Source organism: Patiria miniata, unplaced genomic scaffold, assembly GCF_015706575.1.
Source record: "Patiria miniata isolate m_02_andy unplaced genomic scaffold, ASM1570657v1 HiC_scaffold_7, whole genome shotgun sequence".
NCBI classification, from domain to species: Eukaryota; Metazoa; Echinodermata; class Asteroidea; order Valvatida; family Asterinidae; genus Patiria; species Patiria miniata.
Genome location: NW_024037074.1, coordinates 37,294,996 through 37,308,247, shown reverse-complemented (window position 1 = coordinate 37,308,247; position 13,252 = coordinate 37,294,996). Strand labels below are relative to the sequence as shown.

The window sequence follows — 13,252 nt, the reverse complement described above, 5'->3', positions numbered from 1 at the left end:
AAAAGCTCAATACAGAATATTACTAGATTCCATTCAAATGTTTAGTTTGAGTTTGACCCCTATCCCTGACTGGGTTCATGGTGCTTGTGTCCTAGGGCAAGACACTTTACTCTACCAAGGAGTAAAATTGGTACATGTACCTACGTGTACAGGGTTCATGTATGAGTACTGATCTTGAACTTCTGCATAAGACTGATCTCTTAGCCTGATGCCTGGATGAACGGGGTATAAACTGTGGAGAACTGAGGCATTTGTATTAATAAGCGGTACACGTTTATATAAACACCAAGTGTAATAATTCTTGTGTACTTTCACCCTTTGTTCCACAGAAATTGGACTACCAGTGGTACAAGACTGGCGGCTTCCAGACTGAATCTCTAGTCAGTAACCTCTCCTGGAATCACAATGGTAACCATGTGAATTTGGGAAGTTGCCCTTCACAAATGTTATTAGCTCTGTCTTGCCAAAACATTTGTAAGAAAAAAACACTGTGGGACTCAAGTTTTCCCATGACCTCCTGTTTTTAAGAGGGTAGACGACATACGATAACTAGTCAACCCCTCATTTAAACCAAAAATTGGTTGAAATATATACCAAAAAAATTGAGCAAAACTAAAGAAAGCCAAATTCTTATTAATTTACATACACTCACGTAAATACACAAGACTTCTGTGATTCAGCAGTTCATGAAACCAACATCTCACTTGTACATTCATTTATGCATGCAGGACAACTTTTAAGCAACTGTTGTTTTACTTCATTAAAGTTCACATACCTGTTATTTTATTGATATATAATTCGCTAGGAGTGCTGATTCTGTCTGTTGCTGGATGCAATTAATTTGTAAAGACCCATCACATATTAATATAGTCTTCAATTTAGTCTGCAAAACCAGAGACTTTGCAGCATAGACTATATTTTGAAGGGTTGTTATCAGAGAGTGTAAGCCAATTTTGCAATGAATTCGACAGGCATGCAACTTTTCCTAGGATCAGCGGATTTCCTTGTTTTTCACTGAATACTTATGCAATCAAATAGGCCTATTGAAAAGGAAACACTGTTTAAAGTCTAGTATGGGCTCCATGCGCCAACGAAAGAGGGCACCCTTTTACCGAGCAATGACGTCCCATGGGCGGGACATTTAGCTGGTTGATGCACACCGTTCCTTGTGTGTGCCGCATGTACACCAGGGGATTTGTACTATGTACGCGCAGTGGTACGGCCGCGAGTCGCGGCAAAATTGCAGTCAGGCAAGATGGCGTCATTACCCAACTGTACTTTCTTTGCCAGTGAGGGGGTACTTGTGAACGGAGCAGATAGGTTTGAATTTCCCCCATTTTTGGTTACTTCTCAGTTGCATGCCTGATCAGGCTGTTTAAATATACTTACATACACAATTTACAAGTCCCTAATTGGAAAAATGCAATATGCTAATAATTAATTGTTTTGAAGCTACAATAATCTGAGTGTGTTTGCCAAAAGTATTCCACGTGTGTATCAATTTCCAAATAAATTCCATGTATCACTGAAATCTATTGAGCATATCCTAATCTCAAAAGCAAAAAAAATTAATTAGTAAAAAAAAGCAACACACAACTGCACACGGTCGAAAAAAATTGGGTTATATCGGTCGATATTGCCTGCCAGTCGCAGTATCGAGTTACGCCCCCGCAGGGGTGAAGGAGAGACACGGAGAAGATTAGTCTGCAACAGATGCCCTGAGAAACATGGCCTCGCAACCCCAAATCCGTGATTGCTTCACCGCCGCCACAAAATGTCAGAGAGATCGTCTGAATATTCAGTAGATTGCCCCAGACAGTTGCCGGGGTAACGACATTCGTTCTTGTGGATATCTGTTGATTGCATCAGGGGATTGGCTCACTTTAAGGTGTGATTGGATTTAACAGGTAAAATGAGACGAACAAAAATCTGGAGTAAAACCTGCAAGAAATCATGACTTTTTCCTGTGGGTGGTTCGTTAGTCCTAAAGGCCTGTTTTCTGTTACAGCTCCAGGTGAATGTGTGGGCGGGATTGCATTAGCTGGGGAAAACATCATTTGATTAGCACGTGCATTTTGACCCGTTGCTATAGGTTACTACATTGTACCATTCAGCACTCCAGACTCGTAACCATTCCGTTTTATGAAAACGGGTCTGGGAACTATTATAAGAAAATGTCTGAAGCTCCAGGATGTCTATGGATGTCCATGCTAACCTAATGTACAGGCCTACATTGTACAATTGTATTATTGTTTGTATACATGTAAGCACCACTCTTCAGTGCAAAAAACTGAAAAGATTTAGAATTGCCCTGGATGTGGCCATGATGCACCATGTTAAATATTTTACATTCGAAAGAATATTTACAATGTGCGTATTGGGACATGTCTAAAATTGGATTCTGTACTGGAAAAATAAATACAAATATGATCAATTTGGAGATAAAAACATGCGCAAAGTATCACCCTTCAAGTCTTAAGGGTATCATCCGTGCCAGAAATAAAAATAATGGCGTGTAAATAATATCAGAACAAAAAATAATATAGAGGGATCGTGAGGTGTCATCAGAAGCTTTGTTAAAGTAAAATGTGTAATCTCCAGTCTGCAAAAACAAAGAATGTGCTATTGAATTACCTCGCCAAAATGTTGGATTTTGCCAGACTCAAGAAGTTGAATGATGTCATACTTGCAGTTCCTTGACAACTGTTATCACAATTCCTTTGTTGTAACTGTAATTCCTTAGAAAATCCTTTACAAAAGGGATTTCTTGCCAAAGGGTGCAACTGCAAACATACTCTTTTTTGGCTAACTTTACCATGGAAACCTTCAAATCTTAAAATCAAATCCTTATCTCCAATTTTGCATGGTGTCCTTTTTTTAAAATCCCCGCAGGGTCACGTATTCTTACCGGCAGCGACTCCATCCAGCTCTGGGCCAGCGTCAATGATGGGGGCGCTCTTCAGGATAGGGCCAAGATAAACAGCGGACTGGACCCAGCGAGGCCGGACAGGGGCTCTCAGTGGGAAAATATCTGGACCTGCACGTGAGTATCTTCAGGAGAATACTTGGACTTATTGTTATACTTTTGTTTCATATCCTCGTTCTTATTCGTTTCAACTGGGCAAGTCTGAAGAAAAAAAATTGTGATGCCAAAACTGTGAAAAAATTAATAAAATGAAATGAGATAAAAAAATTGAGAATTGTATTGGAAAAACTGTAAACATTCTATTGATCCATTGTATTGCAGCCATCGTAAAGATGCTCGTGCTCCACAGGGATTTTACGGTTACTGAAAAGAAAAAAATGCATCAAAAATGGCCTTTTTTAATTAATAGTGATGCGTGAACAAGTTTGAACACCAGTCGTTTTTTGGCCTTGCATATGGCTTCTGTGATGAAAGCAAACAAATAACACTACACTTCATTCTGAATGTGGTCAGTGCTAAAATTGGATGAAATCTAGATACATGTATGTACATATGTGCTTCATACCAGCTATCAAATCCGTGGGTCAGGTCATGTTTCTCAACCATTTTTGTTTTCAACAAAAGACTTTCATGGGCTTCTTGTTTTTTGTTTTTATTCAGGACAGCAACACCAGTCTTCCACTTGCTGTTCTCTCCAGATGGGCAGTTCTTTGCCTCAGCTGGAAAGGTAGCTATTTTTAATTATAACACCCCACCCACAGATTCTGTATCTTGATTGGCTGAGGGAGAGTCACATGTCATTCACTATTTTTGCTGTCTTACTGTGCATGGCCAAAACTACTACACCCGTAGCAACCAAGTACTATACCTGTAACATGAAGCGGAACTGCGTAGCACTGAACCAAAAGTGATGAAAACAAAAGTTAAAAGCAGTGCTCACCAGGAATAATTCTGGCTAAATTTTCGGCCCCGCTGGGCCTTCATCAGAGCTGGACTGACTGTTTGAATGTGGATTTTTCTGCATTCAAACAGTCAGTCCAGCTCCGATGAAGAACCAGCGGGGCCAAAAATTTAGCCAGAATTATTCCCAGTGAGCACTTCTTTAACTTTTGTTTTCATCACTTATATTGTTCACAAGCACTTGCGCTACAGAGCGTTAATGCTGCCTAAGGCCCATTCTAGACGCCGTGCTACTGCTGCGCTGAACTTAATTGAAATGAGTGCGGCAATGGCTCATCTACAGCACGGCAGTGGCTCTGAACGCCAACCTTAATAGTCGAACCTTAATGCATCTGAAGTAATGGGCCAGGTTAAAGCAGTTCAGTGAAATTTTGGCGCGATCAAAATATTCACGCCAATTTCACTCCCCGTGATGCAGACGCATGGGAGGATATTGTGAGCATTCACATTCTTTAAATGTTGCCCCAACTTCGAATTGAATTGAGCTCCGCATTGGCAATGGCACGGCATTTAGAACAGTGCCGTGCCACTGCCGTTCGGAACGACGAAAGCGCGGTAGCCCTGTCGAGCCAAAGGATGGTGCCGTGCTGAACTCGATTTGCCGAGCCAAATGGTTCTAAATGCTTTGCTATCGCCAAATTAAAAAAAGTCAATCTAATTGAGTTCATCACGGCAGTAGCATGGCATCTAGAATGGGCCTAATTGTGTTTGACAGACTGTCTATGGACTCCAGTATGGATGCTGATGTGTGACAACCCACAAAAACTCCATGTGTGATGCACAGAGTGAACTTGATTTTGCATTCGATCTGCATTCGGTGCAAATGTATCATTTTCCAACTGAATGTACAAAAAGCAGTAGAATCTTTGCGTAGTTGCCTGACATAAATGAAAAAAGAGTTGAACTTTCTCTTTGGCAACAATGAGGCAATTTTTGTGAGGAGTCCATCCAACTTTAATACATGTGCACATTTGTAAGACCAACATCTACATGTACATTTATCTTCTTCTTTTTTCCCCAGGCGGACCGACTAGTGAAAATATGGTACCAGACGAGAAAACCCAGCTTCAAGACTGGTGCCCCGACGGATGGGGAAACTCCCAAAGAAGACGCCTACAGCTTTGTGTATATTGCACATCCCCGAGCGGTTACCGGTTTCTCCTGGAGGCGTACCAGCAAATATATGACAAGGTAAGAAGGCATTAGGTCGAGCATAGAACAAGGTTCCAACAGTCATGGAAAAATCCTGGAATTTAAAGCTATCATGGAAAGTCATGCAAAAGTCAGCATAGTTGTACAGGGTGGTGCAAAAAAATAGGGAAACCCACTTTTGTCAGCAATTTTCACCTACTTGTTGAGCATATTTCGAAAAGTCAATTTAATGGCATTACAATATTGATATTTAAACACAAGTGACCAAATAAATGATTCTAAAGGTATATATTGTCTCTGAGATAGTTATGGTATTTAAAAGACTTCATATGCCAAACCTGTTGGTCCACGGATGGCGTTATTCCATCTGTTTGACTGAGCTCCAGAGCTTGATTTGAAGACAAAAAAACCTTACACTTGACTTACACGTCGACGACAGTGATTTAGGTGATTAACGTAATAACACTATTCTTGCGATTTAAAAAAAAAATCAATGCATAAAAAAACCTTTCACTTGACTTACACGTCGACGACAGTGATTTAGGTGATTAACGTAATAACATTAACGTAATAATCACGACAGTGATTTAGGTGATTAACGTAATAACACTATTCTTGCGATTAAAAAAAATAAAAAATTCACCGCATAAGGTTGAAAAGCTATACTTCACAACATTTAAAAAAAGAAACTGTTCAAATAAGTCAAGTAAGTAGCTTGAAATTCCTGTCATTGGTGGGTTCCCTTTTTTGTGTCACCCTGTAGTGGCATTCAGAGCTTTGTAGTAAACATGCTAGGAAGACAGTGACAAGATGCTCTTTAAGTATGAGATGACATGTCAGTTTAGCATGAAAAAGGAAACATTCAGACGTTAACAAGCACCTATTGCCTTAGTAGTTGGTACCTGGTTCTAGCCTGGTTCCCAAACTACCCATTACAATGCACAGCCATAATCAAAATACATCCTGACAGTTTAAATCCGACCAGCAACATTTGGAAAGAATATTAAACGATGTAAATTAAGGATGGCCTCGTGGTTGTCATACACAATCCCAACATGATGAACAACCTCCAGGTAACTTAATCACAGCTATTCAATTCATACATTTTCATGTCAACTGGATTTGGAAATCCGTATTACTATTAAATCTAGCTTAAAAAGGAGTTTTTGAAGCCTTGGCCTCGTCTTCAGCTTCGGATTCAGCTGATTTTGAGCTGCTGACTTGAAGCCACACTCAAAGCTGAGGTTTCAAAAGTGCCTGTACAAATAGGGCTCGTTCAATGACGGTTACTCTGTAGGAGAAGTGCAACTGCGTACTTTACACAATCAAGCATGCATTGCGCCGAGTTGAAATTTTCCATACACACGTGCTTGTTGCTCGAAATGTGTTCGAAATACGACGCAGCCGATGCATGTTATGCAAGTTGACGCTCAAAATGCCGATGCACGTGGATAGTCTGTAGGAGATGACGTCATTTGAACGAGACCTATAGTTGATCCTTTTCTGCTCATTTATTGTCCAGTGGAACTGTCGCCAACATTTTAGTCACGTCTTGCCGGGACAACATCTGCCGGCTGTGGAGCGAGACCCTGCTCCCTAGCAGCGAACTGATGGAATCCTCTACCAATAACCTGAATGTGCTCAACAAGAGACGGGACTCCAGACCTCACAAGCGGCCGACCTTCAGTTTAGGAATGAAAGGAAGGTGAGTGAAGAGGCTGTCGCAAAATGTCTTAGTTCCTAACGTTTCTTGTGTTTGAATTGTCACAGGCAGTCACATCACTTATGTGGTAAGCACTGTGACTAGTCCAATTCAGTCATCATGAAAAAAAGGCAAAAAGTACTCAACAACTGGCATGTCAATCACCTATAGTCAAAGCATGGCTATAGCAAGAAACATGAACAGTCTCAGCCAGTTCATCCTGCTTTATGAAGGCAGAGAGTTTCTAGTATTACAAAAAAAACAGTCACTTGGTCGATTTTGACTGCTATACTCATATTTCTTTACTTGATGAAGGGCAGATTATTCTGTCCGAAACCGTTGAGGTTCCTCAGAACTTCACAAACTCACAAAACAGATGTGTAACATGGTGCAACCGTAAACTGTAACCATGCAAACCTTCAAATCAGAATTCTTTTCAAGTTAACCCGTTTTCGAAAAACGTTTTTGCACTAGTTAACGTGGCTGTGTAAAGCTCATATCGTGTATATTTTTAGCAGTTGAGGAAGGAAGTTAAGATAATGACGAATAAACTAATATGATGACCACAACTGGATTCCAATACTGAGGTGTCACTACGTTAAGTCATACCCAATGCTCGTGCGACCAGTAGACCTGAAAATAATGACATCACAGACTGTTTTACACATGGGCTTTCCAGTGGGAGCCAAGTGGGAATGAGGGGGCATCAAATCATAGTGTCCATTTTATTTTTTCATTATCAATTTCTGTAGCAGGAAAAAGAGAAAATCGGGCGGTACCTCGGCCAATCTCTCCACCGCCAGTACTCAGGAGAGCGTAGAGCCTAATGGGCATGGCGGTCTACCGCTGCACTTTCACATTGCAGCAACTATCAACCCTAACACAGGTAGGTGTTGGTCTGGTATTTATAATTATAACACCTCATGCATATTTATGAGCCAAATGGACTTCTTTCATTGGTCGATGCTCCAATGTGTCAGAGAGGTGAAAGTAACTATCCCCGACATGTCAGGTGTGTATTAACTAATCGATGGTCAAAAGTCATGGGTTAGTTGCCCCCCAGCCAGCTCTTAGATAGATGTTACAATTTCACAGTCACATTTGCTTTGGTGCTGAGTGTAAACCAGCCCCTAAGTTGCTTCGACAATGACTGTGTTACGCAGTAAGCTGTACAGTGGAATGTTGCTCTAATGAAGGCAATGAGGTCCACAAAAGATAAGTGTGTGAGCTTTTTTTGTTATTAATTAACCCTAACCTCCCCCAACTCCATCAAAATCCATCCCCCCATTTAGTGGATTTTGGGGGACTTGGTCCTGCAGGCCTGGTTTGACTAAATATTGATGGAGTATGATGGACTTGGGCCTGGAGGCCTAAAGCAAAGCATGCATTGGAAGCAGTGTGGTTGATGGATTTTGGCAGACTTGGTCCTGTACTTAGTAAACGACAGTTCTGAGTTAGGTTTAATAGTTATTTTCACGAAGTGACGTATCATGTGCACAAAGTCCATAGACGATACATCACTTCATGGTGCACAAAACGTACTGTATTCTGAAAATATAACATTTCGTTAATTTTTTGTTCCCTTCAACTTATTTGCATCATGATGTCCTTGCATAATTCATTCTGGTAGGTGTTTTTGAATTTAGTGTATAATTGTTGTCTGAGTGAAGTGCTGTCGGGGGGGGGGGGGGGGAGCATTTTGATCATTTTTATTACAACACAACTCATAATATTAACAGCTGTGTTTTTTTCAACTGAAAGCGAAAATGTTTATCAAGGTGACTATTTAATTAATTCAGACAGAACAAAAGTTTCATTTTCAGATCCCTTATCCAAAGTGAAACTGCTGAGCTTTGTTGATCAAAAGTATATAACTGAAACGACAATGTATTTGTTTCCTTATCTAGTTATGGTTAAAAATGTGCTCAGAAAAATACAGTCGTCAACGAAACATTGGACCAAAGCCAGCTGTGATAATAGCCAGCTGTGATAATATTTCAAGAATAAAAAGACACAAGAGTAGCATTGGTTTGGTTTGATTTTACTCTTTGCCTACAGAAGTAATTAGATGAAATCAAAACAATGTATAAATAACGTCAAGTCCTTATACACATTTCTGCTTGCAGTACACACAGAAATAATGAACCAAATTCTTGACATATCTTGCATCTTACAATTAACACTAACCCTGTTTAAAGCCACTGCTGGAGTTTTAGTTTCTCAAACTTACCGGTTGCATTCCACTATTAACAACACCACACATGGACAGCAACTATCAACACCACATTATACCACAAGTTGCATTGAATTTAATAAGTAGGACAAGTTCTTTTCGGAACTAAATATCTTCTAAGCAGTGGTTATTACCCCATGGTGTTACCGCAAACCGAAATGATACCGATACTCCACCAAGCAAAGCCTCAAATCTTATATTGTATTGAATAGTTTTGTTGTATGGCTGTGTTGTAGCCTCAAACTGTTTGCATTTTAAAACCAGACTTTCATTGTCCAAATTATGCCCATTGAAAGTTCATAATGTCACAAAGGTGAAAACAAAAATTGCCTGTTAAATTTCGGGTGAATCCTGTACAAATGATCCCAAAAAAAAATAACATTAGATATCAAGTATACGATATATTTTGACACCTAAATTTACAAATCAATTGAAATAAAAAGTGATTTTATGTAATTTGCCCATTCCTTCAGATATACCACTACTCCCAGCCATGGGTAAGATGTCCAGAGGTAACACGCCAAACTTTGTGGTCAACTGGCTCAACAACAAGGAGCTGCAGTACACGCTGGCTGCAGAAACACTGCTGCAGGTGGGTGCCCTGGTTCTTCAGCTTTAACCCTAACCCACCTCACTCCTCCAAAATCCTCCTGGCGGTTTTGGAGGATTCTAGAGGATTGAGGATGAATGGTGATTGAATCAAATGAGGATTCTGGAGGATTGAGGATGAATGGTGATTGAAGCACATGAGGATTTTGGAGGATTGAGGATGAATGGTGATTGAAGCACAAGAGGATTTTGGAGGATTGAGGATGAATGCATTTTGAGGCAGGACTGTCTGACAATTTTGAAAAATTTAGGCGGAGTTGCAAAATTTTGGGAAAATTTGGAGGATTTTGGAGGATTGAGGATGGTTGTAAGCAACAAGGGCCTAGGGGGTTAGGGTTAAGGCCCGTTCAGATGAATGCGAATACGAAGGAAATGTGACGTCAAGAAACTTTCACTTCAAAATTCACCGGATTTGAAATGTGTTATTTTGCGAATTCACTGCCAGCCATGCCAGAAACTTGCCTTGACGTCACAAATTCGTGTTCGGGTTCGCTGTCATGAGAATATGCCCAAATACATTTGTACTGATTAAAATAAGAGAATATCTTGCAAATTATTTGTGCCATTTTACCCAATTACATTTACATTGATAACATTTACATTGATATTGAAAAAGTATCTTGAAAACTATCTTGTGCCAGTTTGCCCAAATACATTTATTTCATGTTTATCATTACTTCGTTGACAAGAAAAGTAGCATAAGTTTTCATGTAGCAACCGCTGTACCAAATGAGAGCTGAAAGAAATTAGTTGCCCCTAGTACTCATAGATAATATGATAGGCATGGTAGGGACAAGACAATAGCACAAGTTGACAATTAATGTTGACAACCTTTGAACAAAGTTTGTGAAATCCGTATTTTAGAAATGCGTTCTGTTTCTTCTTCTTTTTTTTGTATAAAAGATCAATAGAGATGATAAATCAGAGAGTGACCCGGAAGATTCCTCATCGGAGGAAGAGTCTTCATCAGAGGATGAGGGCGTGGTAGAAGGAATGAATGAAGGGGCGGATGAGAGGGAATCGGAGCAAACAAGTCCGACTGTAACTGGAGGTGAGATCACTCCAGCCAATTTGGAATCAGATTGTTGTCATTTGTTACTTTACGTCCATTACAGTGGTCCGGGGTTCAAGTCCTGCCCACTCACCATGTTGAGCTATCAGTCACCCAAGCCTTGCCTCTGTGTCCTGGGTTTAAGTCCCACTCTTGCGTCTTGGCAGTCTACTTAGAGAATAGTGCTTCAAGATTTGAGTACAACATACTTCCTACAGACCTTTATCATGCTGCCACCATTTCAGTCATGTTCCCTGTGTCCAAAAACAGTATTGAATGATTTTTTTTTTGTGCAAAAAGGAACCAGACTATTTTCCTTCCAGCCTCGCTTTGGTTATGTTGATTTGAATGGGAGAAAATAATGATGGCCCCAACATGAAAATGGTCTATTCTTGGTTAAGTCTCCCAAGCACCAAAGCTAATGCAAGGGTTTGATTCTTACTCAAGCTGTTGATTATAATGAAATTGCAACAAGAGGTAAAAGTATGAACATTTTCAAAGAAAACATAATATTCTACCCCTCCCATCCCCACCCCATCCCTTGTACCTGAACAGGTTTGTATGCATGTAATTCACTTGAAAAACTATGATTTTATAACAAACACAATGTTCTTTATACTTGTCATCCAAATAATAAGCCTGAAAAATTCCTCACATTTTAACCCCTTTTGGAATTGGAAAAGATGCATATAAGGAACAAGTACCATATGTGTATATTCAATTAATTTTTCTCTGCTTATATTTTGTCTATTCACAAGCTGATGAGCATGATTTTGGCAATTCTGGTTCAGCCCAGAATGGATCCGTCCAGTCTGGTACGGCCACACCGCCTGAAATCCTGACAGTGGATACCAACGGTCTAGCCGGCAAACCGTTGATGCGACCAGAGAACCTAGGCTCCTTCCCCTCGGTGCCTCAGCTGGCCAGCTTGGCTCATGTGGGCTCCACCCCGCTGGCCAGACTACAGAAGAAGTTTGACAACCTCCTTCGAGAGTGGAACCAGTCCCCTGATATGCTGTTCAGTATTCATCCGATTGACGGCTCCTTCCTACTTTGGTTGGTGGACTGGGTGGACGAGACTATCCCTGGGGTCCACCGCCAGCCCCAGGTCAGCTTCTCCTGCCGGATACCCCAGGCATTTCCTGTCCATGACGCTACCACGCTTTGCACCAACCTGGTGCTGTACCGCAGCAACCTGACCATGGATCCACGGGCTGGCCGTAGGCAGCCAAACCTCCTATCTCCGCGGGAGGAACGTCCTGGTCTGACTCCCAGTTACAGCTTCTCCCAGCGGCTTGGCATGGTGCCGCCGGGGGTCAACATCTATGCATTCACGCCCAAGGTCTCCATGCTCTCCAAGCACTCCAATGGGACCCTGAACCAGTGGGAGATCAGCTTCTCGGAGAACTCTAAGTTCCAGACGGTCCTTAATGTTGCCCACAACTCCCGCTGCTGCGGCCACCGCTTCAGCCTCAACGACATCTCCTGCCATCCCGTGCTACCCCTCCTGCTCTCCGCCTCCCATCACAATATCCCCAAAGTTGAGGTGGACCGTAAGATTGTGACCAGTCGGACTCTCAGAGCATCCTCTGTCGGGCGAAAGTCTTCTATAATCTCTGGAGATGCCGCAGACCCAGCCAACAACATCAGGCGGAACAGCGCCATCAACCTGTTTGGCCGGAGCCTGTTATCTGAGAGCGAACACCACAGACTGGTGTCGCTCTCCAACTCCGTTGCCGATACAGACGATCTGGAGATGGACATGACAGAGAAAGACGAGGTCATCATCCCGGACGAGATGATGGAACAGCTGAACCAGGAAATGAACTGGCCGGACATGAGTGCACCGACAGGCCTCTGCAGTGAGCTGATCCTGTGGAGGGTTTACCCCGTTGGACCTCTCACCAAAGGCGGCGGAGTGGTGGAGCTTGCCCGGATCAACTCTCCCTTCTTGTCTGCATTCTCCCACGTGGCCTGGTTCCCAAGTCTCTTGCCTAGCTCCTGCTTGGGGGCACTCTCCAACTCGCCCAGTGCTTGTTTTGTGGCTTCCGACGGGTACAGTCTCCGGGTTTTCCAGACGGTGATTGATGCTCGGTCTTTTCTGACTGAGGTCCTGCCTGGTACAGACCAGTTTGAGGTACTGTTTATAAAGCATTATTTTCGTACAACACTGAACAGTTTGTCTCACAACTTAATAATAATGATAAAAGACATTTATATGGCGCTTTATGTGAAATACCTCAAAGCGCCTCACAGTAGAAAACTTTAAATCCAAGGTAATAAACTTGGCATTCTGTGTTAGGTTTATAAATAAAGAAGTTGAAAAGACTGTACTTGTGCTCTACCCACTGAACAAACCAGCTCTGTGTTAGTGGTTTGTGACTTCCGATAAGCACCAACAAATCGGAAAACACAATTTCGGAGACTGCCAACATACGTCTTCATAGCGCAGTTGGTAGATCATTCAGTAATATGTTGGGAAAAGATGTTGCAACTTGACGCCACTTTTTTCTTCATATACCATCTAAATAAAGGTCAGTCATTGCAAAAATTATGATTAGACCTGAATCTGGGGCTGAGAAACATTTCCAATTTTGTTAAGAAATGCTTAGAAAATTG

At 41.6% G+C, this 13,252-nt stretch overlaps 1 protein-coding gene across 2 annotated transcripts in view; it reads left to right on the top strand.

Moving 5' to 3' along the window:
- LOC119746531 (dmX-like protein 2) overlaps positions 1-13,252 on the top strand; it is a 74,358-nt gene that overhangs the window by 28,008 nt on the left and 33,098 nt on the right. For both annotated transcript variants that reach the window (XM_038223513.1, XM_038223512.1), the window contains exons 4-12: positions 330-408; positions 2,893-3,043; positions 3,587-3,653; positions 4,908-5,077; positions 6,561-6,743; positions 7,493-7,626; positions 9,447-9,565; positions 10,486-10,633; positions 11,392-12,770. In XM_038223513.1, coding sequence (XP_038079441.1) covers positions 330-408; positions 2,893-3,043; positions 3,587-3,653; positions 4,908-5,077; positions 6,561-6,743; positions 7,493-7,626; positions 9,447-9,565; positions 10,486-10,633; positions 11,392-12,770 — 2,430 coding nt within the window. The remainder of the gene's footprint in view (positions 1-329; positions 409-2,892; positions 3,044-3,586; positions 3,654-4,907; positions 5,078-6,560; positions 6,744-7,492; positions 7,627-9,446; positions 9,566-10,485; positions 10,634-11,391; positions 12,771-13,252) is intronic.